We start from the raw sequence: 22344 nt of genomic DNA on the forward strand, positions 1-22344 counted from the left end.
ATTTATCACCACACTCTATCTGAAATAATGCAAACAAAACTACATGATACAGCATTCTATTCTCCAATGAATGAACATGTAACGAATTGGCTCCATAATGAGCTTTTAACTCTAAGCCTTTGCCTGCTGACCAAGATAAGATACTGCAAAAACCCTTTCGTCATTAAGGCATCCAACATTTCATATAAATAGCTGATACCGTTGACAAACCTCGAACCGATCGGTCGATTGTATACTGGGTTCTTAGTGATGAAGAAATTTCGTGCATTCACCTGTAGTGCACTACTGTTATCGGCCCTTCTGGCCGTAACACCAAGTGTTGTTCAAGCACGTGGCATAGTGTCCGGACGAGCGTTTGACTCCTACCGACTGCCGAATACCACGGTCCCAACGCACTACACTCTCCGCCTAGATACTGATATACACCGGGAAATCTTCGACTACACTGGAAATGTTCAAATTCGAATAAACGTACTGGAAGCGACCGACCAAATCGTGCTACATAGTTCGCGTAGTGAAATTACGCATGTCCAGCTCAGGAATGGCGTAGGATTAAACGTTACCGTGAAAAATTTTGAGTTGGACGACGACAAAGAGTTTCTTGTGGTTAATGTTGGAACGACGTTGCAGCCTAATACTGGCACCTACACACTTGAGATAGATTTCACCAACAGTATCGCTCGAAACGATCAGGCTGGTTTCTACCGATCGTCTTACGATGACGAAAACGGTGTTAGACGGTAAGATTGTGGAATGCCAATGAAAAACAATATAAATATAAGATTAATGTATTCCCATTGCACTTCCCCCTGTAGTTATCTGGGACTTACGCAGTTCGAATCGGTCGATGCAAGAACATCTTTTCCGTGCTACGATGAGCCCGGAATAAAGACAACTTATGATATTCTTATCGTTTGTGGCATCGACTATCACGCCCGCTCAAACGCACCACTGCGCGGGATCCAATTGCTAGAGGGCGGCAAAAAGCTTTCCACATTTGCCACGACACCTCGTATGCAAACGTATCTTGTTGCCTGGTTGGTGTCCGATTTTAAATACGAGCGCGAGGTGCTAACTGACCCACAACTGGCCATCGCTTCATGGTCTAAGCCCAGTTCGGTACATCTGCTATCCTATTCCGTCGATGCTTCGAAGCGGTTTATGCGTGCCATGGAAGAGTACTTCGATCAGCTTTACAGCATGTCCAAGATTGATAATGTGGCCATCAAAGATGAGGACTACGCTGCCGGAGCAATGGAAAATTGGGGTCTCGTGACCTACAAAGAGTCTGCTATCTCGTACGGTCCAGAAGATGGTGAGCAACGACAGGTTGGCGTCGTAACGATCGTTGGCCATGAGTTCACACATCAGTTCTTCGGCAACCTGCTGGCACCGAAATGGTGGAGCTACCTGTGGCTAAACGAAGGCTTTGCCAGGCTCTATCAGTACTACCTTGGAGCGATCGTACGTACTATCTACCGACTGCGCTCAATTTTCGTTAACACTGCTTTCTATTTTCTTATCCAGAGTCACCCAGAACTGCAACTTCGAGAGCGCTTCGTAACCGGACCATTCCAGACCGCACTGAGGGCGGATAATTCCCTTACTGTTCGCCCCATGACGTATTACACGGAAACGCGCCCCAGTATCAGCCGTCTGTTTGATAGCATTGCATACGACAAGTCTGCGTGTGTGCTCCGTATGATGAACTACGCACTGGGTGAGCGCACTTTCCAAAAGGGGCTACGGTACTACCTTCAACAAAAGTAGGTTATAACGATTTTTCTGGAAAAAACCACGCGATAACAGTTGCATGCATTTCAGACACTTATTCCGCGATATTACCCATTTGTAATTGCAGCAAAGAGCGTGGTGTTGTCGAGGAATCCAACCTATTCGACAGTCTCGAACAGGCTGCGAAAGAAGACGCTGTCCTACCTATTTCTCTTTCCATACACGAAATTTTTGGCTCCTGGTCACACCAGCCAGGCGTTCCACTGGTAAAAGTTCGCCGTGATGGCAACGAATATTTATTTACACAGGAACGTTACATCGCGAACAATCCTCCGGAGGAACCATTCGAAAACTCGTGGTGGATACCCATTTCCTTCTCCACTCCGTCCAACAATGCCTATGAAAAATTACCTGCATTCTGGATGCCTCCGAATGTCTCTGAGGTAGCGTACACAATCGAAACTGTCCAGGATGAGGTGGTGTCGTTCAACCCTCACTCCACCGGTTACTATCGAGTAGAGTACGAAGAAAATATGCTCCGAGAGTTGATCGAGCGAATTAACAAAGATCATACTGGCTTCGAGCCTGCGACACGTGCTCGCCTCATCGATGATACTCTGAACATTGCACAATCGCGTGGTGGCAATTATGATGTGGTACTTCAACTGCTGAACTATCTGCAACGCGAAACTGACTACGTGCCCTGGGCTGTGGCGTACGAAAATTTGCGCCACATGCAGGGTATGTTGCGAAAGAACGAAGCCGTGTCTCAGTTACTTGAAAGATTTATAGAAAAGATAGCCTCTCCGCTGCTGGAAAGGTACGGTGTAGACCACCGTACAGGGGAGTCTGCAGCAGTCGAGGAACTACGAACCATCGCCATCGATCTGGCCTGTAGTGGTAGTCAATCGTGCAAAGATGACGCACAAAGTGCAGTTCGTTCTCTGGCAAGCAAGAAGCACTACACGATGGAGGATAATGCATTGTTGTGCCATGGACTGCAGCATTCAAACGCCGAACAACGCAAAGCATTACAAGCACAGTTTTCCCAAGCGCTGAACGATAAAAATCTTGATAATCCTTCAGCTAAACAATTGCTGCTTCAATCACTTAGCTGCTTGGGTGAGGATATGACAAAGGTGCAATCGTTTGCCAAATATTTACTCGCTCTTAGCGAATCTGATCGTACCAAAGCACTTCATCGCTTACTTGTAGAGTTGAACGTGCCGCTTGCAGAAATTGTACAATCGCTACAGTCGGAACTATCGCAACGTCGCAGGTATGTATCACATCACGAGTGATTAAAAAGAGATCAAGAATAATTAAAAATAATACCGAATATTTTTTCTTTTCATTCTTACGCGCAGCAATTCTGTTTACTACAAACACGGACCCAAATTGATCTTTGAGATAGCTCGTTACGTCACAGACCCTTCGGATGTACAGCTACTGAGCTCTGTCGCTTCTTCTTTTGACTCTTGGCTAGCTTCCGGAATCAAACAGCAAGTGAACGATAATCTTAATTGGGTAGAACAGAACGTCGAACCATTGATAAACGCCCTCAAACGATATTTCGATGCCTAATATGTGGATTAATATATATTAAGGTTTGAAAAATGAATAAAACGACAGTTTGATAATTAGTCACGTATGTGTTCCAAGACCATTATCAGTAAATTTATCTTTCAAGTACTATGTACACATCTCGACCGAGTGATCTATTGCAGTGGTCTCCAACATGTGTGGTCCGTGGAGTGAACCGATATACTCCGCGATAGATTTGATTTTTTTTTAAAGAAAAACTTAACAACACATATTGTTTCAGTTTTTTCCCACAAACAAGATCAGATTTTCAACAGGCATTTCTAGAATAATATTCAAAATACTTTTGGACGTGGCCAATGTATTTTCTAACACAAGTGGTCCGTGGTCATGCTAACATGGTTGGAGAGCACTGATCTATTGGATGGAAGCACATAGCGTTGTAGAAACTGACTGTCCAGTTGCATGGTACTGATAAGTTTCGGAAGCCTATATTGCGTAGCCATGATTGCGTTGGTCGTTACGCCAAGTAGAAGAAATGTGTATCTCATGGTATCAGACAAACAATCCCTAGGACGCATTACTATCTCACTTTAGACAATCATCTTATCCTGCATAATTGCCAGCTACTCAATTGACGTAAAGTATTTCACGTATCAGTTAACGATAATACCTCGCCTTGTCATGTTTCTGAAAGCAGAAGATCTGCAATAAAAATGCTCCGCACAATTTGAGCATTAATTGCAATCTCAATGGCATGTCACGTACATATCTCATTCTTCGTCGTGTACAGTAAGTATTCGCTAACTTGATGCCTTTTAACTGTATGCTCGCTAACTGAGATGGATCCCAGTCAAAGTGCCAACATAGGCTACAGGTGGGTTCTTAGCTCTGATTTTGGTAGCCATGATGGATCTTCAATGGAGTCTTCAGTATCAGTCTTCTATGGAGATTGGCAGATCGGGAGTTAGGGTTGTTAAGGACTAAAATATGGACGTTGGTCGTAGGCAAACAGGCAGGCAGCAAACGAATCCGGCCCTCGTGCAGCGTTTGGTGCAACACCACAAACAGCTAAGCCGACATAAGTTTCTGTGCCGCCAGGAACTGCTCAGTGAGCCAGCGACGCAGATCACTGTGTTGTCCAGTCCACTCGTACCGGTAAAAAGGGACGATCCTCTCGATCTTCCAGAGCTGATACTCCACAAACGGTGCCGGCCGAAGGACAATTTAAAGGCAGATGAAGGTTTCGACACACCCCAGCAAGCGGAAGATGGCCCCGATGAACGGTGTAAAGAAGCCGCTCGATCCCTCGACGGTCAAGAAGGGCAGACATCTTCTGCGCAGAGGAAGAAAATATCGGACACGCTCATATCGCCCGTCAATATCGCTACCTCCAGCGGGAACGCGGCGGGATTTCTAGAAGCGGAAGCGGAACGGGAGCGTACGAGACGGAAGATGGTGCTGGATTATTTTAAGCTGCACGATTTAAACGACATCTTTTACGATTGCGCCAATGAGGCGGACACGCCCGTTTCTGCCGTGGAGAAGGACCAGGCGGTTGCCACCAGGAACGTCAATCAATAGGATGCTGTTTGGGGAGCTTGCAGCCTACTCGCCTGTGACGAATGTTGTGCCCAAGCCAATCCAGACGAGAGAAGATTATTTAATTTTGAAAACATTAAGAAGTTTTTTTTCTACTTTTCTACTTCTTAGGTCGCGATTTATCTTCTGTCAAATACAAATACACATTTTTGTCTTTTGAAAAGGAACGTCTCTTTGAGGCGAAAGGGTCTTTTTAAGCTGGCTGAGATTAGGTAAGTTTTCTTTTTCAATGGCAGTTCACAAAAATATAGATCAATTGATGCCGGATTATTCTCGTGGTTCCTCAGGATTCTCCAAAGTAGTGATATGCTCTAATCCTACCCCGGCTATTGTTAGTCCGATTAAGACTCAGGCAAAATTCGAATCACTAGTTCCGCTCGGAGTCGAAGTCGTATGAAGTCGCCCAGAGTTGTTCGGAGTCATTCGGAAACGTCCGGAGTCGTCCGGAGTCATTTGAAGTCGTCCGGAGTCGTCCGTAATCAACCGGCGTCGGAATCGTCCGGAGTCCGCCGAAGTCATCCAGAGTCGAACGGAGACAACAAAAGCAGTCCGGTGCAATGTGCTTGTGATCAAGCATTTCATTTCGTTGTGTTTTTTTGTCTTTTAGTTTGCTTGTACACTTCGTATATAGGCTTTTGTTTCGAAGCCAACTCCGACCGACTCCGGAGGACTTCGTCTCCAACTGATTCCGGATGACTCCGACCTCAATAGCTACGGCCGACTTCGGACGATTTTTGCCAACTTTACCCATCACTAGTTCAGACTACCTTTTCCAACCTTACTTACTTACTTATCCGGCGCTACAACCGCTTTGCGGTCTTGGCTTGCCTCAGGAGTGTCCGAAACCGCGCACGGTCTCGCGCCTTCGTCTGCCAGTCCGTTATCCCAGCCTTAATGGCGGACGCCTCCACGTCATCTTGCCACCTGAGTTTGGGCTACCACGCCTCCTCTGTCCTTGTGGACGGCCTAAATGAACTTTACAGGCTGGGTCGTCCGTTTCCATGCGTATAACATGGCCAGCCCACCGGAGCCTGGCGAGCTTTATTCGCTGTACGACAGTGAGGTCACCGTACATCTCGTATAGCTCGTCATTATAGCGGCTCCTCCATTGTCCCTCCACACATACGGGGCCAAGTATCCTTCTGAGCATCTTCCTCTCGAACGCGGCTAAGAGGGTTTCGTCAGATTTGGACAGTGTCCATGTCTCAGAGGTGTATGTGAGTACTGGTACTATATAGGTACTATATAGTCCCAGCTTCGTCCGTCGCGACAGGTTCTTGGAGGTGAACTGCTTTTTCAGGCTGTAGAATGACCGGTTGGCAGTCAGCATCCTTGCGCGCAACTCAGCTTCCATGCTGTTGTCGTTGCTGACCTTTGACCCAAGAAAGGTGAATTGTGGGACGACTTCAAAAGTGCGTTCACCTATCTGTACATCACGCCTACGTAGATTCTGATATTTTATTGGTAGGCCCGCTGATGTTGCCACCATCAGTTTGGTCTTTGCCTCGTTTATCTGCAATCTGAGGCTCTCTGCTGCCTGCTCGGTCCCTTGGTAGGCTTCTGCTACATAGGAGAGCCGCAGACCAATGATGTCTATATCATCAACGTATGCCAGGATCTGGGTTGACTTATAGAAGATGGTTCCCGTAGTCTCCACCCTCGAGTCACGGATGGCCCTCTCTAGCGCCAGGTTGAATAAGAGACAAGCAAGCCCGTTCCCTGGCGCAGACCTTTGGTGGTAGCAAAAGGTCCTGAGAGTTTTCCATCCACCCTCACCTGGCATGTGACGTTAGTCATAGTCATTGCTCTGCAATGGGATGGGATCCGAAGCCCCTCGAGGGATAACACAGGCTTTCCCATCCAACTCCTATTCCGACACGTCCTCGTCGTGCAGAGTGGTAACGTGTACCACCACATATCCAAGCTTGGGTACAAGGGGCTTGATCCTTGGGCGGATTGTGGCATATGGCAAACCAGGAGGGGGGTGGGTATCCCGGGTAACTGGGTGCCTGAACGTCGGGGGGGCAACCCGACGCTAAACAAAACGGTCACGTGGGCGCGGGGCCAGTCACCCAGTCCCATGAAGCAACCGACTACAGAAAGCCAAAGAAATTTTCGAAACGGATTCAACGATACCGACCCTACACCTTTTCCAACCACACAGTGAAAAAGTTGTTGTCTGGAAAAAATAAACTTAAAAAATAAACGGCTACATAGGAGAGCCGCAGACCAATGATGTATATATCATCAACGTATGCCAGGATCTGGGTTGACTTATAGAAGATGGTTCCCGTAGTCTCCACCCTCGAGTCACGGATGGCCCTCTCTAGCGCCAGGTTGAATAAGAGACAAGCAAGCCCGTTCCCTGGCGCAGACCTTTGGTGGTAGCAAAAGGTCCTGAGAGTTTTCCATCCACCCTCACCTGGCATGTGACGTTAGTCATAGTCATTGCTCTGCAATGGGATGGGATCCGAAGCCCCTCGAGGGATAACACAGGCTTTCCCATCCAACTCCTATTCCGACACGTCCTCGTCGTGCAGAGTGGTAACGTGTACCACCACATATCCAAGCTTGGGTACAAGGGGCTTGATCCTTGGGCGGATTGTGGCATATGGCAAACCAGGAGGGGGGTGGGTATCCCGGGTAACTGGGTGCCTGAACGTCGGGGGGGCAACCCGACGCTAAACAAAACGGTCACGTGGGCGCGGGGCCAGTCACCCAGTCCCATGAAGCAACCGACTACAGAAAGCCAAAGAAATTTTCGAAACGGATTCAACGATACCGACCCTACACCTTTTCCAACCACACAGTGAAAAAGTTGTTGTCTGGAAAAAATAAACTTAAAAAATAAACGGCTACATAGGAGAGCCGCAGACCAATGATGTCTATATCATCAACGTATGCCAGGATCTGGGTTGACTTATAGAAGATGGTTCCCGTAGTCTCCACCCTCGAGTCACGGATGGCCCTCTCTAGCGCCAGGTTGAATAAGAGACAAGCAAGCCCGTTCCCTGGCGCAGACCTTTGGTGGTAGCAAAAGGTCCTGAGAGTTTTCCATCCACCCTCACCTGGCATGTGACGTTAGTCATAGTCATTGCTCTGCAATGGGATGGGATCCGAAGCCCCTCGAGGGATAACACAGGCTTTCCCATCCAACTCCTATTCCGACACGTCCTCATCGTGCAGAGTGGTAACGTGTACCACCACATATCCAAGCTTGGGTACACGGGCTTGATCCTTGGGCGGATTGTGGCATATGGCAAACCAGGAGGGGGGTGGGTATCCCGGGTAACTGGGTGCCTAAACGTCGGGGGGGCAACCCGACGCTAAACAAAACGGTCACGTGGGCGCGGGGCCAGTCACCCAGTCCCATGAAGCAACCGACTACAGAAAGCCAAAGAAATTTTCGAAACGGATTCAACGATACCGACCCTACACCTTTTCCAACCACACAGTGAAAAAGTTGTTGTGTGGAAAAAATAAACTTTTCGACTGTTGTTTCAAGTTACATGCATTCTTATTCTACATGCTCATGAAAACAAGAATCGCGATATCAAGAATTGATCAATGGATTACTGTTGCCACTTGAAGGTGTTCCGTATGGTTGTGATGCATATAATCCTTATATAACTGCACTTTTGTTGACCTTAAACCAATTATTTCACTTTTCATACAAATTGCATGAAAAAGAGCCTCCCGCATAATGAGTTTCAGGAGGCTCTTTTTCATTGGAACGGATGAAACTCGTTATGAGGGGTTTCACAGTATTAACTATACTATTTCGTTTAAACAAACAAACAAAAGTATCAATCTGATCATTTTGCACATGGTTAAAATTAAAATCTGAAACCTACTTCATATCCTATTTGGATTAAAATACCCAAAACTATAAAATAACAGTAACTCATTTTTAAAGAAGTAAACTGTGGTGTAACTTTCATTACATATGTTCATTTCAATTACTACATATTTAATAAATAACAGAACTAAAACTTATAAATCAGCGATGAATTTGTAAAGAAAATGTAAAATCCCCATACCAAGATCAAACGATCACACTGATAGAAACGGCACACAACCCCAACACCAACACTATTGCGCACGAACGCAACAGGTTCTGCGTTCCATGTTGTCCAGCTCACTGCACATTAACAAGTGGATTGCGCTCCAGAGATGAAGTCGTTTGCGAAGATGCTGTTCCTATCGTCAGTGTTGTGTGTTGCTTTGCATGTACAGGGAATCTTCAGCCAAGATAGAACATCCTCGCACAATCCACAAACATCACACATTGTGAGTGAACTTTGAGACGCGTTAAAACGAGTATTTTATCGGTCTTTTCCTTATTACAGGTTCTGCTCGGATCGACTAGACCGGATGGGACACGTGAATTTCGCTGTGGAGGATCGTATATTGGCCAAAACATTGTGCTCGCCGGGGCACATTGTGTTACGGGGAAAAATCAACCGACCCTGGACACCGTGCAGTTTGGCAGTGGCACGGATAACGTTATGCACTTTCGCATCGTTAATCACACGCTGCACTATCGCTACAAACCACAGTTCGAATATCACAATATGGCTGTCTACTATCTGGATGCGAGACCCGATCTCATCAGCGCAGGACGCTTCAAACCGGCTTGTATTCTGAAACCCCACATGAAGCAGGGCATTGTACAGATGGTTGGAGATAGCTCCAATGGTCGCGGATTAGCACTTCAGTCCACTTCGTTGGACGTTGTAGCCTCCGAGAAGTGTCACGAATACTATAATCCCATACCGAAGCTTCGCTTTGGTGTGTTGCTCTGCTGTTTCTGTGCAATGAACTCGGACACAACCGAATGCTCGGTGAGTGGTGCCAAAACTGTAACGCCCTAGCACATTGACCATTGATCTTTAATCGTCTATTGCATATTGTTTCAGAATATGCACAGTTCTCCTCTACAGCTGGTGATCAACCGAAATGGGAAAAGTGTTCCCTTCCTTATCGGCCACAAATCGATCGGTAAAGCTTGCGGTGTCAAAAGTCCCGCCGTGTTCACGCGCTACGGCTCCTACTACGAGTGGTTGGAAACGATCACCGATCTACCGCTCGAGGCTACGGGTAATTAGTAGAAGAATCTCTTGTTATTTTTTGTGATTAACAAAACGTGTTCTCGGTTACTTTCAGCTTGCTTTAGCCGTTACTGACAAAGAAGGATGAGTTTTAACAAACGCACCGTCTTACCTTGTCTTGCGTGGTACACAATTTAGCTTTTAGACAAAAGTAGGGCCAGCCACGAAAACCTGTTCACAATTCGGGGTTTCTTTGACGGTGAACGGGATTCCCCCAACTTATTACTTCGGGTTTAGTTGTCAACCATTATGCTCTGTTTTTTCAGTGGTTTTCAAACACTTCATAAGCTTTTTTCACAAAAAATTTTTTTAGACTTACATGGAATTTGCTACTACTAAACATGTATATTTATTCCAATAAAACAACTTTTAAATGAACACTTCAACTTAACTTGTAATTGTTCAATTATTATTTATTTATTGCGAGTAATTTTCACATTATGAAATACAACTCACACAAAAAAAATATTCTACCAAAATTTATCAGGTTTTGATGATATTAGAATATGTTTTATAACTATACAATGAAAATAAAATAAATTAAAAAAGAATAAAAAAGACCAATTTATTTAGAAAGACGACTTAGTTGTTCTGCTTACTACAAAATCATTCCATACACATGTGAAACAACAATCAGCATTTTAACGAGGAGATTTAACGAACCCGCAGAACTTTTTGACCATCACCTCAGCGAGACAACATTTAAGTACAAATGAAGACATTAGTATTTAAATGATCTCTCGTTAAGTCTTCGTGGTGGAAGAGCAATATATTTTCATCAACAAGTTCACAAAAATTCTTCTACCTTTTTTGTGATCATCTTTTTCATTTTAATACCATGACTAAATTGACCGCTATTTTGCGCAGTAATTATATTGAAACTACGCACTTCTCTAATATGAGTTAGCATGCTGTTCTTCGATGGACGCGAGGATTAATAATCATAAATTGATGAAACAATCAGTTCATTGTAAGGTACGATGATGCATGTATGTCATACTTTGAACAAAAATGAATAAAAATCGAAGTATATCCCCGTGACTTTATCTAGTAATTATAGCTCATTATAAAACATTTAAAACAATCGCTTGATCGTACGGGTGTGAATTTTTATATTTACATCTCTGCTCGTCGTAGTGTTTGTTACTTCTCGGGCTGCATCTAACACAAGACACAACTTTACATTATCTCAATTAAATCACGCACACGCTAACGGATACCCGTCCACAACAAAAGTCCCCCAAATGCATTGCCTTTTCATTATACGTCTTAAAGGTGCTGTTGATCCCCAACGATCTATCAACAGAGCGCGCCTTTAGTGTGCGTATTGAGGCCATGTAAAACTTGCTCTCTACCATCCCAGGCGACTTTGATAGATCCAGTACCGCGTGAACTGCGAGATCGAGCAGGTGCTCCCGGCATAGGGCAGAAACCGGCTTCTTCTAAGCGAACCGGCGAGGAGAGCACTCTGGATAGGGAGAACAAAAAAATGGCAAGAATAAAAGGATTCCCTTTTGTTTTATTTCTGAGCTGCTTTTGCACCGTTCACAACCGGATTCAACCCGCGGAACAAATCTTTCCAACCGACATTAACAAAGCGTTCATGCCAACTGTTCGTCAAACTCTCAACGGTGAGTAACATGATTTGCATGACGATTAAACGGGGTATAATGCGGTGCTGCTTCTCCTGCGTGTCCTAGATTGTCATCTGCGTTATCACAAGTATGGGGATTACTATCTTATCTATCCGATCTATGGTGTGCCCGCTCGGCAAGGAGAATTCGCTCATATGGCTGCAATCGGCTGGAGACAGATCAACGGATCGATCAGTTTCGACTGCGGCGGATCTCTCATAACGCCTCGCCACGTTCTAACTGCAGCGCATTGCGCACTGAATGATGATGGGTGAGTAGCAGAACATCATTGTGCTCTCGGCTGCACGGCTAAGTAATACTTATGTTTCCTGCGGCAACAGTGTGGCCCCGCAAGTGGTACGCCTAGGGGTAATTGACATCACGGCCGGCTTGTACGATCCACAAAACCAGTTCGCCCAGGAGTACGGTATTGCGAGCTTCAGGCGCCATCCAGAACATGAGTTTCGTGCGGAATATCACGACATCGGTCTCGTCACACTGGATCGCCCGGTAACATTGACGGATGCAGTAGTACCGGCATGCCTCTGGACGGGGGCGCAGGTTCCATTGCGCCGCTTAGAAGCGGTGGGATTCGGTCAAACTAGTTTCGGCGGGGAGCGAACTCCAATTCTGCTGAAGGTGCAACTTTCCCCGGTCGATAACTCAGCCTGTGGCCGGTTTTATCCACCCAGTCGCCGACGGCGCCAAGGGTTAATCGATCAGCAAATGTGCGCATCAGACGAAAGGATGGACACTTGTCATGGCGATTCGGGCGGCCCGTTACAGCTGAAACTGATGGCAAACAATCGCCTCATACCGTTCGTGGTGGGAATCACCTCATTTGGAAGATTTTGCGGAACAGCTACGCCCGCAGTTTATACAAGAGTTTCCTCATACGTGGATTGGTTACAGACGGAAACAGGAGTATCGTTCGATGCTAAAGGTAAGGATACCACTTCGATGCTAGCGGTAGGATACTAGCAAGCTCGTAATGGACTACATACGCTGCCTCCTTATAGCCTGTGCTGGAAGACACTTGAACATCCGCGAAATCGAGGAAGCCATGGTAGCTAATCGTATAGGTGGAAAGGTATTTGTTGAGCCAGAAAAAAGCTACATGGACCTGGAAACGGTAGCAAAGCATCGCGTTTACCTTGGATACAGTACTCCTAGTGGACGGATACAATGGAACTGTGGTGGTGTGCTTATCAATGAAAACTTCGTCCTAACGGTGGCTCACTGTGATCGATTCATTCTGAACAAAACGCCCGATTTCGTGAAGGTAGGCGATTTGGACATTTTCAACGATCATCCACATTCCCAAGTCATCGAAATCGAACGATTTATTAAACATCCTGACTACCGAGGCGGCAGTACAATCGATAACGATATCGCCCTCGTTAAGCTACAGCGTAACGTTAGGTAAGTGTCGGAAAAAATACATTTTAGCATACATCTATTGATTTCATTTCTATAAAGGTTGGAGCCAAATGTGGTGCCAGCATGTATTCTGAACTCCGAAACGGTTACTCTTCCATTCTACGAAATGGCTGGATTGGGTCCTTACAACATGAACAACTTCGTCATGGAGAACGAAGCGTTATCCAACAGTAAAGTATTCCATGCCCTTCTTATTTCTTATATGCACAACATTTCTTTTTTGAATCGCCACTTAAGAGTAAAACTGGTACATCGATTAAAAGGAAGCTTCTTGCCAACTCTAACCCCCATAACATGCATTTCAATAACATCAATGGTAATGTAACTTCGTCCTCATTGAACGTACAACTGGCAGAATATACCTATTTTACGGATTGGTTATAAGCTGGTTTGTGAGGTTGAGGCTAGAGTAACTCTTTAAATATTACTATTATAAGCTTTTTAAGAATATGGGGCGGTCCCGTGGTACAGTCGTCAACTCGAACGACTCGAATAACATGCCCGTCATGGTTTCAAGCCTAGAATGAACCGTCTCCCTGTAGCGAGGATTGACTATCGGGCTGCGTGGTTATGAATTAAGTCTCGATAGGTTGTATAGGCCGGCATGTCCGCGTAGGACGTTACGCCAAATAGAAGAAGAAGAAGAAGGATATGTCACCACAAGATCAACTCGATAATTGATCGAATTGAATAAACATGATTCAATAATTCGATTAACTAATTTTTACATCACAGATAATTCGCTAGTATTAACGAGAATGAGAGCTGACAGCAACTCTTGCAGCTGGCAGAATAGCAACAAGATCATGTGCACTAAAAACAACCAATCTTTAGTTCCTGGAACATGTCGTGTAAGTAGAAATTAAGTTACAAATTAAATTTATAAAAAAAAAAATTATTTTTATTTTACTCAGATTGAGCATGGAGGATCATTGGAAAGGGAGATCTGGCATCATGATAGGTACTACTCCTACGTGTTCGGTTTGACCGTTGCCGGTGACGACTGCGGCTTTGGTTCGGAGGCGAGTTACGTTAAAATTGCTTCCCATATCAAATGGATAGAGAAAACAGTGCTGGGTAATAGTGTAAAAAGACGGCAAGTGCGATCGGTCAGACCCAAACGGCAAATTGTCTTCCCGGACTTGGGAGAATCGTTCTACTCCTATACAGTAAGTCAATCTTGTCAGCTGCAAGACGGGCGAACAGGTTCCTGCACACCGTACCGATCTTGTCCGAAAGAATCGGTGGGCACAACCATTGCTATTTGTCAACATGGGCTAGAACCGATTATTTGTTGCCCTACCACACCCACTAACACATTATTCCGACCAACACGGCTATCTGCCACCGGATCGCGACCAACGAATCCGTCTTCCTCGTCCGGCTACAAGCTGAACAACTGTGTTTCCTACTGGAAACAGTATAAACGTACTCCGACGGAAGAGTTCGAGCACATTCCTTCTGAAGGAAGACCAGTTGGACGGGAAGAGTATCCCCATGTTGCCGCCATCGGCAATGCGCAACAGAATGTATGGCCTTGCACAGGAGTTTTAGTAAGTGATCAATACGTGCTCACCGCTGCGAGTTGCATTGCATCCGCACGTGGTTTGAAATCAATAGAACTGGGATTTGGAATACCAAGCTCCAACGTACAAGAAATAGATGAGGTCATCATTCATCCATCATACGGGAAAGGATTAAAAGACGCCAATAATGTGGCTTTGGTGCGGATGATGAATCGTGTGCAATTTTCCTCTAACATCTTGCCCGCTTGCCTATGGCCCAAGAGTGATAAGATTCCATTAAAACTATATGCTATTGGCAGTGGCACTGGAGGTAAGTGGGACAAAATGTTCTTTGAAACAGAATATAATGCAATTGTTAATATTATCTTTCATTCGTAGGTCTGAGATATGTCTATCCCAGAAGTGCCATGTACAATTCCGACTGCCGTTCCCTTCCCGGGGGCGACAATTCCATTACAGACGATGAAAATGTGTGCATAGAAAACTACTATGCCACCGACACGGTGTGTGCGGATTTTCCTGGCAATCCCGTCGAGGGAATTGTCGATCAGAGCGGTATCCGTATACCGTTGGTCGTAGGTACAACGTCCCGTACTATTGGATGTTTAACTTCTTCCAAAGCACAGACGGTATCAGTCTTATCGCGAATCGCAAATCACATGAACTGGATAAAAGGTGTCGTTGAGCGTTAGTTTAAATTCTTGTCATAAATTAATGGAAATGGAAATAAAAACATTAACGACTATTAAATAATATATTTCAAGCATGCTGTAACAATGTTATCGAATGATTTTGTATACATGCCTTGCCTCTTTTCATAATGAAGTGAAAAAAAAAAACAAACATATAAATGGCTGCACCAAAGCATAGAGAGGACAATGTTGTTACGTTCACAAGATGAATGTTTCATTAAACTTTTATTTTCGTTGAATAGTTGGTAACTTAGTGCTAGAACTGAGAATGTCTGTCGAAGGATTATTCATGACTAGTTTGCTACATAGCAGTTTGAAAATGTCGCTTTTCCTTAACGTTCGCGTTTGTCTTAACTCTAAGGCCATTCGTCAGCATTATCAGACGCGATTTCGTACGTTAACCATGTCAGTCCGTTGCCTTCTGGCTTATGAGAGGACGGTAGAAGTACGTGCCGCCACCAAGTACGTTTGCGAGTAATTCCAAGAAATATTATCCAATTCTGTCTCGAACCGAAATCGTACGGATTTCGATACACTTTGTTCATTGCTGCTAGCCGCTTGGTTTCGGATTTGTTTATGTGCGCTTCGATGCTGGTTTCACCTCGCGTAATTAGCGTACTGTGCCAGGCCGTGAGCGAACCAAGAGCGAACAAAGTGGCCACATTGATAAGAGCCATAAACAGTATTGCACCGTGAATAGTTTCTGTTCGATCGTTTGGATGTGGTATGGGCAGATCGTGCTCAGCAGGAGCCATCCCGTCATGTTCGTAGTCATTCATTTCCGTCTAAAATGGCGAAAAGTAAACAGGGAAACCGGAGTTTAGTCGTTTGATTGCATTTGAACTGCTTCCTGCTTTTGCATTTACCACGGGTATAATATGACCGGAAAGGTTGAATCGCACAGGATGTCCTTGCAGCGGTTCCATCTCTTTCCAGCCCGCCTCATCGAGGAACAATACACCATAGCCCAACTCAAACCCAAAAGATATTATAAACAGTGTACCAATTGTCGTGTACAACATGTACAGGAAGAAATATCTATGATTGTGGTAACCAACACAATTATTGAGCCAGGCTAAAATATATATATATATGCAGGTTAAGCAACATTAGTAAACGTATCAAAACGACCCACACCTTAAAACTTACGACAATGGTGGTCCATTTTTAGCACGCACCGGTTACACACGGAACAGTGATGTGTTCGAGGAGGTTTTGGGGCAATACACTTTTTGCATATGCTCACTGCTTCCGCTATCAGTTCTTTCTGTAAGATTTTAACAAAAACATGCATTCAGTATATATACAACTGGTTATGGGGGTCTTTGGATCTTATCTACCTCCGGTGGATAGCCTGGCGATACAGATGCAGCTTTATAGAAGTTGTACACCACGTTTAATAACAACCAATGTCCTACTATCATTAAGAACACAGTCATATACCGATTTCTGTTCCACCAGTAGGGCAATCCGATCCAGTAGCATATCGTAACTACCGCAGTTGTTAAACATATTACAGCAAATACAAAAAACTAGAGGAAAAAGCGGAAAAGTTTAGCACAACTCATACTATATGCAATGCCAAACGAGCATATTACCGGCCCTAGAAGATGGGTAAAATTGTCAACGAACCAAAATATTGGTTCCATGCAAACATCCGAAGCGTACGATTGGTTCATGTGATGATTGTAGGTTAGTGAGCGAATGCATTGTTTGCCGTACTGCCACCGAAATCGAATTGTTTGGCTAAAAGCAAAAAAATACAATTAATCTCAGCACATTCTCTGCTACAGCTTCCGAAAGCAAATCGGTACACGAATGATCAATGAAATGTATGCTTTCGTTCTATTTACCTGATGGTCTTTGGAAGCTCTCGAACACGCCATTGGATACGACTCATTATGCACAATCAAAGTACGTACGGTATCATCACAATTTACTTTTCTTATTACTTTATGAATCCCATGAGCTGCAGAGAACACGGGCGGTGAAAAGATTGGGGTGAATTTGTTGATGTTTTGGAACCGCGCACGGAAGGGAGGCTGTCACTTTCCACAATTGACGCGTGCGCTAAACCAAGGTGTATATAGTTCTTACAACAGCCGAATGTGCATACATTCTGCACATCGGATACGGGGGATTCGACAGCCTTACTAAAGGATTGTTTGCTACGAACATAGTTCCGCGAACACAACAGAAAAACAGTTGGTAAACAAACAATTGAAAACGGTTTCTTTATGCCCTTGTCGATTCATCAGAAAAATAGAAATCGAGAAAGTTTTGCCGGTTCAAACAAGTGAGTCCACCATAAATCGCTCGTCAATAGCCAACGGATTATTTGCATATCGAAGGATGTATCATAATTGGTACTAACTAACGGACAACTGCAAGCATGAATTGTTGCCGCCCATATCAAAGCAAAATAATTACTGTAAGTTCGCACATTCATATTTGTGTAGTATCTTTTTTACCGTAATTTACACTATATAAGTTAGTATTGTGCGTTACAACAACGCAACGTTATTGATAGCATTGTGCCAGGAAGTAGGAGATGCTAAGAAACAAGAAGTGTTACACACTCTCGCAACTACCACATCAAAGGACAAAACTTGGTCGAAATTGGCCCATCTGGGTCAGTGAAGTTTTACGTAGCATTTGTATAATTAGCTATTCACACAAACTGCACTTACATTTACTAATCGTCCGCATTCGCTGTTCCATAGTTTAGCATAGCATTATTCGAATACTATGCAGTCGAGAGCGACAGAGAGGATATTCCAATTAGCATTAACGTGCAATTTTACCTCACGCTTTCACTGTAGTTGCGATTTCACACCTCACTGTAATTCACAATTTTCTCAGCTTCATTACCTTCCCTATGCTCCAGCCAACAATACAGGCATTATCCGCGACGGGTATTTTAAAACATAAATTTCATATCTTTATTGCTATTTTACATTCATTGACAGTTGCCTATCGTTATCGTATTTAGTTACTATCGACACAGATAAACCCAAAAAAGTAGTGCTTGACGCAACAAAACGACCCAATTTTATGGCTTCATATTAGCCACTATCCAGTTCATGTAGCTCGTCACACGGGTGTAAATGCCGGGCACGCTTTCCTTTCCGCAGGACCGCACTCCTGCCGATACGATCCCGAACTGCACAAACTTTGCCCCTGCCACATCCACGCTAAACCCTAGCGGGCCACCCGAATCACCCTGGCAGGAATCGACCAGCCCTTCGCCTGCCGCACACATCTGCCACTCGTCCGCCAGCGTAACGTAGAGGAAATTTTCGTTCATCTTTTGCTGACACTCCGGTACTGGCACATGGTTAACGATGGCTTGCAGCAGCAGGTCTGACAACGATTGCTGTTCCGTCGTACCCCAGCCGGTGATGATGTACTTTGGCAATACCTTTCGCCTTACGTCTTCATTAACCGGCAAGCAAATTGGTTTAACAGAATCTGCCGGTCGAGTGGGATGCGGGAAAAAATAGTTGGACGTTATTTGACTGTCGATCGACAAGGGCATCACTACACGTTCTTACCCGAGAACTCAATTTCCTGTGCCATCCTTAGCAGAGCAATGTCGTGCCGGAACTTGATCGGGCGATTGTAGTCTTTGTGCACGATCATGGACTCGATGTCGACATCGACTGCCGGATCTGCACAATCCTTTTCACCATCACTGTACACGTGACAGTCAATCTGTTGGCGTTTGTCATGCTCACCTAGTCGCACTTTCACTCTGCAATGAAACAATTCAAACGTTATATGTGCATGTTACGACGATTAATGCAATGCTTTTGTACTAGCTGTATGTTGTAACCATTTTAGAAGCGGTGGTAACGTAATTCGAAGGTAGAATTAAAATATGACATTAATACTCACAATCGGATGCTGCTGGATGTCCGGACACAATGTGCCGCAGTCAGTACATAACGATTATTTATCAGCGATCCACCACATCGGTCCGACAGCACACCGTTCGATTCGTACCGCAGCAACACCATCCACGGATACTCAAACACGCGCGTCGTATTACCGTGCGCTATCCGGTTGACCGTGATGGTGCCGCAGTTTCTCGTTGGCAGCAGATTCCAGTTGAGCGTGGCGCCAGCGTCCGGCTCGACGCCAGTCACCATCACTGGCCCGGCGTTGGTTTTGACCGGTGCGACAACGGTACTCGGAGCAACGGTAGTAGTGGTGGTCGTTGTTGTCGTCGTAGTTGTTGTGGGAGCGGGTACGACCTCTAACGGTTGGCAACAGACGCTGCGAGGCACATCGGGCAGACTGCAGGCCGCTCGGTTGATGTAATTCTGAATCCCTCGCGAAGGTGGCGTCGGCGAGATAATGATGGAGTAAATATTCCGGCACCGTTCAATGGACACGCAGAATCCGTCTGACATGGTCGGTGTTTTGCATTCGGGATCTTCCTCTGTAAGCGTGAGCACGAATCCCCGGAGAGACAAGGTCAAGGAACAAATTAAACAAACACGTATACATCGATGGCTTAGCTTATTAACCCATTTTTAGTGATGGGGCTTCGAAGGAGAGCGGAATATCAGGAGAAAACAGCTTACAGTTTGCAGCACAGTTATTACAAATCAAACTCACGTGATAACACTCCGCTAGAGGATGTAATCAGCAGTAATGCTGCCAAAATCCTTCGAACGCCCATTATTGCACTGCTATATGGATGTGGGAAGATATCGTCCTTTTGCCAGTGTTGCAGTAGTTAATATTTATAAATCGAACCTTGCAGCCAGATCGATTTATGGACGACTCTCCAACGCGCGCAGAGGTCTAAAAATGACTGATCAATTCGTAGATGCTCCAATCGGCAAGATCCCAGCACAAGATCATCATCTTTCGTAAAGCAGGCGAGAAGCTAAGATGTTGTTGATCACACTCACACTACCACTCCCGTATTACGGTGAGAGAAGGAATAGGTGGAAACAACACTCGGAGGAGCATTGTTTAATTCAGCTTTTTTGTTTTTTTTTTTATTATTATGCTATGTTAATGAATTCATCACGATTCTATGAAAATCAGAACAGTGGTAGAATGTTGAACAGGTTACAAATTTCACACTTGAAAGATAGTTTTTTTTTTTTAATTTTCTTGCAACCAAACTAATTGCTTACTAAACGATTGATTTTTATCTGCTGATGATGCAAGCATGTTTTGAGTGTATGAATATTTAACATTTCCTATGCTATCTTTAGTATCGAATCACGGGTAAACTAATCGCAACACCGCCCATAGTGCGGTACGTTTCTGCGAAGACAAATACACACACACACACACACACACACACACACACACACACACACACACACACACACACACACACACACACACACACACATATATGCATAAACGGCACCCTCTCTCTATCAGTTATCAAGGAACTTGAAGAGATGAGATGACCCCTATAAACTTGATCCGGTCAGGCCGTTTTGACTTATAAACCCAATGGCTACGGTTCGTCCCTGGTGTATGTCAATGCCGTCAATACACTCACTGGAGGGATAGTTATTGGTGCTCCACGGAGTCGTACGGCGGTTTGATTCACGAAGCCGCTGTGCCAAAGTGTATGTATTCGATCCGTTACCGATCCGAAAAAAACCGTGCTATACTGTAGTCAGCAGGAATTTCTCGCTTTACGGGGATTCCCGTTTGGGACCTTCCGTAAGCGTAAGCTTTGGGCTTTGCACAGGACCGGTTCTGTGCATGGTAGTTTAACCGTAGTCGCATCCCATTTGCGGATAAATCCTTTTGGTGATTTAATTAATCCATTTTATTAAAAAAAAAAATCGAGATAGCCGGAAACTGAAATGTTTGAGAAAACGTGTTCGTTTACCGCGTACGTAAATTGCGTAACGTTACTATCCCAAGGCATGTTGCACGTTTGATAGAAATCTACGTTTCTGATCTTGTGTCATCATAAGGAGGAAAATCCAAACAATGAATGAAACAAACAAACAAACGAACAAACTCCCGCACGATGCACTCGTTCAATTTATGGAATTGATACACCAAAATAGCTTAATTACGCACAATGGTGTATGGAAGCATTGGGATATTCTTTAATGAAGAAGGAAGACATGTAATAGTTTCTCAGAAGAATACCAACTTCAAATTTAAGAAGAAGAATATTTAAAACCGGTTTTGTATTTACAGCTACCAAACTGTACAACTAAGATCAATGTTTGGAGGCTCGTCCAGTACCAGACATGCACATATGCTGCACACCCCAGACTGTGCATAGAAGTCTTTCCTTTCCTTGCACTATTGCAAGCAACATCTGAAGGCTCTATCTTTTATTACTGTCAACTGTGTGTCCACACAATAAAATGAAATGTAGTTAGTAATAAAATGAAAATGTAGAAATAAAATGGAGAATGTAGTTAGTATTTAATATTCTTTACTTGATGCATGACTAAAGAGATACAAATAAAGGCAAACTGAAAATATACCTGTGTTCATATACATATGGCTTTTGTGATACATTCGGAAAGAAAAATAACACAATATTCTATAGCTAGCCTTGATTGTTTATTACTAGAACGAAACAGGGCTATATAATTAATTTTTATTTGATGATTTCAAATAGCTGCAAGCTTTTCACAGAGCAGCCACTCACAAATAATTCTAACCCTGCGGTCTGGTCCAAAAGTGCTTAAAGGTGCGTGAGTGTGGTTTGGTGGATGCGCAGAATTATCTACGTAAGATTAGTTTCTTTTCATGCTTGCTAATTATTCCTGCATGACCTTAATTAAGCCTTATTAAGCCTTATTATAGAGATCTACACCACCCCATTTCCCCATGAAGCTGGATTGAAACGCAGTACCGTAGCATAGCAAACGAAACTTGAAAAAGAAATACTTATTAAATCTATCCATGTGTTGTCTACTTCGATCGCAAATTGCACAAACGTGACATATGCTGATGGTTTGAACCGTTTGTGTATGTTACAATTAAAAATAAGCATATGGAGAGCATGCTGTTGACAACACCCCTAACAAGAGAGGAATCTTGCAAGCCATAAACA

General features: G+C 44.3%; 5 protein-coding genes and 1 long non-coding RNA gene across 6 annotated transcripts; 4 read left to right on the forward strand and 2 right to left on the reverse strand.

The window, feature by feature from the left end:
* The first annotated feature begins 191 nt into the window (after nt 1-191).
* On the forward strand, nt 192-3377 carry LOC121592109 (aminopeptidase N-like). Its single transcript, XM_041913402.1, has 5 exons — nt 192-740; nt 816-1464; nt 1528-1766; nt 1862-3013; nt 3102-3377. The coding sequence occupies exons 1-5, from the start codon at nt 250-252 to the stop codon at nt 3316-3318; spliced, it is 2748 nt and encodes a 915-aa protein (XP_041769336.1). The 5' UTR covers nt 192-249; the 3' UTR covers nt 3319-3377.
* A 5637-nt stretch (nt 3378-9014) lies between these two features.
* Nucleotides 9015-10375, forward strand: LOC121592110 (serine protease snake-like). Its single transcript, XM_041913403.1, has 4 exons — nt 9015-9168; nt 9228-9722; nt 9798-9978; nt 10045-10375. Exons 1-4 carry the CDS (start codon nt 9052-9054, stop codon nt 10062-10064), a joined length of 813 nt encoding a protein of 270 aa, XP_041769337.1. The 5' UTR covers nt 9015-9051; the 3' UTR covers nt 10065-10375.
* Nucleotides 10376-11359: 984 nt separating this feature from the next.
* LOC121593272 (transmembrane protease serine 9-like) lies at nt 11360-15344 on the forward strand. The gene is made up of 8 exons (XM_041915493.1): nt 11360-11620; nt 11690-11894; nt 11965-12566; nt 12643-13045; nt 13103-13233; nt 13799-13914; nt 13978-14899; nt 14968-15344. The coding sequence occupies exons 1-8, from the start codon at nt 11479-11481 to the stop codon at nt 15279-15281; spliced, it is 2835 nt and encodes a 944-aa protein (XP_041771427.1). The 5' UTR covers nt 11360-11478; the 3' UTR covers nt 15282-15344.
* Nucleotides 15345-15468: 124 nt separating this feature from the next.
* Nucleotides 15469-17329, reverse strand: LOC121593273 (palmitoyltransferase ZDHHC16). The gene is made up of 6 exons (XM_041915494.1): nt 17135-17329; nt 16880-17027; nt 16622-16813; nt 16431-16548; nt 16148-16356; nt 15469-16066 (listed from the first exon to the last, which is right to left on the reverse strand). The coding sequence occupies exons 1-6, from the start codon at nt 17179-17181 to the stop codon at nt 15638-15640; spliced, it is 1143 nt and encodes a 380-aa protein (XP_041771428.1). The 5' UTR covers nt 17182-17329; the 3' UTR covers nt 15469-15637.
* An 870-nt stretch (nt 17330-18199) lies between these two features.
* LOC121591799 (serine protease easter-like) lies at nt 18200-20312 on the reverse strand. The gene is made up of 4 exons (XM_041912773.1): nt 19905-20312; nt 19179-19725; nt 18836-19035; nt 18200-18752 (listed from the first exon to the last, which is right to left on the reverse strand). The coding sequence occupies exons 1-4, from the start codon at nt 19966-19968 to the stop codon at nt 18334-18336; spliced, it is 1230 nt and encodes a 409-aa protein (XP_041768707.1). The 5' UTR covers nt 19969-20312; the 3' UTR covers nt 18200-18333.
* Nucleotides 20313-20703: 391 nt separating this feature from the next.
* Nucleotides 20704-21700, forward strand: LOC121591800. Its single transcript, XR_006004564.1, has 2 exons — nt 20704-21399; nt 21474-21700. It is a non-coding gene; the product is annotated as an uncharacterized LOC121591800 (long non-coding RNA).
* Nucleotides 21701-22344: the final 644 nt, after the last annotated feature.

The sequence above is a fragment of the Anopheles merus genome, chromosome 2L, assembly GCF_017562075.2.
Source record: "Anopheles merus strain MAF chromosome 2L, AmerM5.1, whole genome shotgun sequence".
Lineage (NCBI taxonomy): Eukaryota > Metazoa > Arthropoda > Insecta > Diptera > Culicidae > Anopheles > Anopheles merus.

Coding starts and splice junctions, on each gene's coding strand:
- LOC121592109 (XM_041913402.1), top strand. CDS start 250: ATGAAGAAATTTCGTGCATTCACCTGTAGTGCACTACTGTTATCGGCC. Junction 1,465..1,527: donor AGTACTACCTTGGAGCGATC/GTACGTACTATC, acceptor TTTCTTATCCAG/AGTCACCCAGAACTGCAACT. Junction 3,014..3,101: donor GAACTATCGCAACGTCGCAG/GTATGTATCACA, acceptor TCTTACGCGCAG/CAATTCTGTTTACTACAAAC.
- LOC121592110 (XM_041913403.1), top strand. CDS start 9,052: ATGAAGTCGTTTGCGAAGATGCTGTTCCTATCGTCAGTGTTGTGTGTT. Junction 9,169..9,227: donor ATCCACAAACATCACACATT/GTGAGTGAACTT, acceptor TCCTTATTACAG/GTTCTGCTCGGATCGACTAG. Junction 9,723..9,797: donor CGGACACAACCGAATGCTCG/GTGAGTGGTGCC, acceptor ATATTGTTTCAG/AATATGCACAGTTCTCCTCT.
- LOC121593272 (XM_041915493.1), top strand. CDS start 11,479: ATGGCAAGAATAAAAGGATTCCCTTTTGTTTTATTTCTGAGCTGCTTT. Junction 11,621..11,689: donor TGTTCGTCAAACTCTCAACG/GTGAGTAACATG, acceptor TGCGTGTCCTAG/ATTGTCATCTGCGTTATCAC. Junction 12,567..12,642: donor AGTATCGTTCGATGCTAAAG/GTAAGGATACCA, acceptor GCCTCCTTATAG/CCTGTGCTGGAAGACACTTG.
- LOC121593273 (XM_041915494.1), bottom strand. CDS start 17,181: ATGAGTCGTATCCAATGGCGTGTTCGAGAGCTTCCAAAGACCATCAG. Junction 16,814..16,879: donor TTACCCATCTTCTAGGGCCG/GTAATATGCTCG, acceptor TTTTTCCTCTAG/TTTTTTGTATTTGCTGTAAT. Junction 16,549..16,621: donor CGCCAGGCTATCCACCGGAG/GTAGATAAGATC, acceptor AAAATCTTACAG/AAAGAACTGATAGCGGAAGC.
- LOC121591799 (XM_041912773.1), bottom strand. CDS start 19,968: ATGGGCGTTCGAAGGATTTTGGCAGCATTACTGCTGATTACATCCTCT. Junction 19,726..19,904: donor CTCTAGCGGAGTGTTATCAC/GTGAGTTTGATT, acceptor TCACGCTTACAG/AGGAAGATCCCGAATGCAAA. Junction 19,036..19,178: donor ACATCCAGCAGCATCCGATT/GTGAGTATTAAT, acceptor GTTTCATTGCAG/AGTGAAAGTGCGACTAGGTG.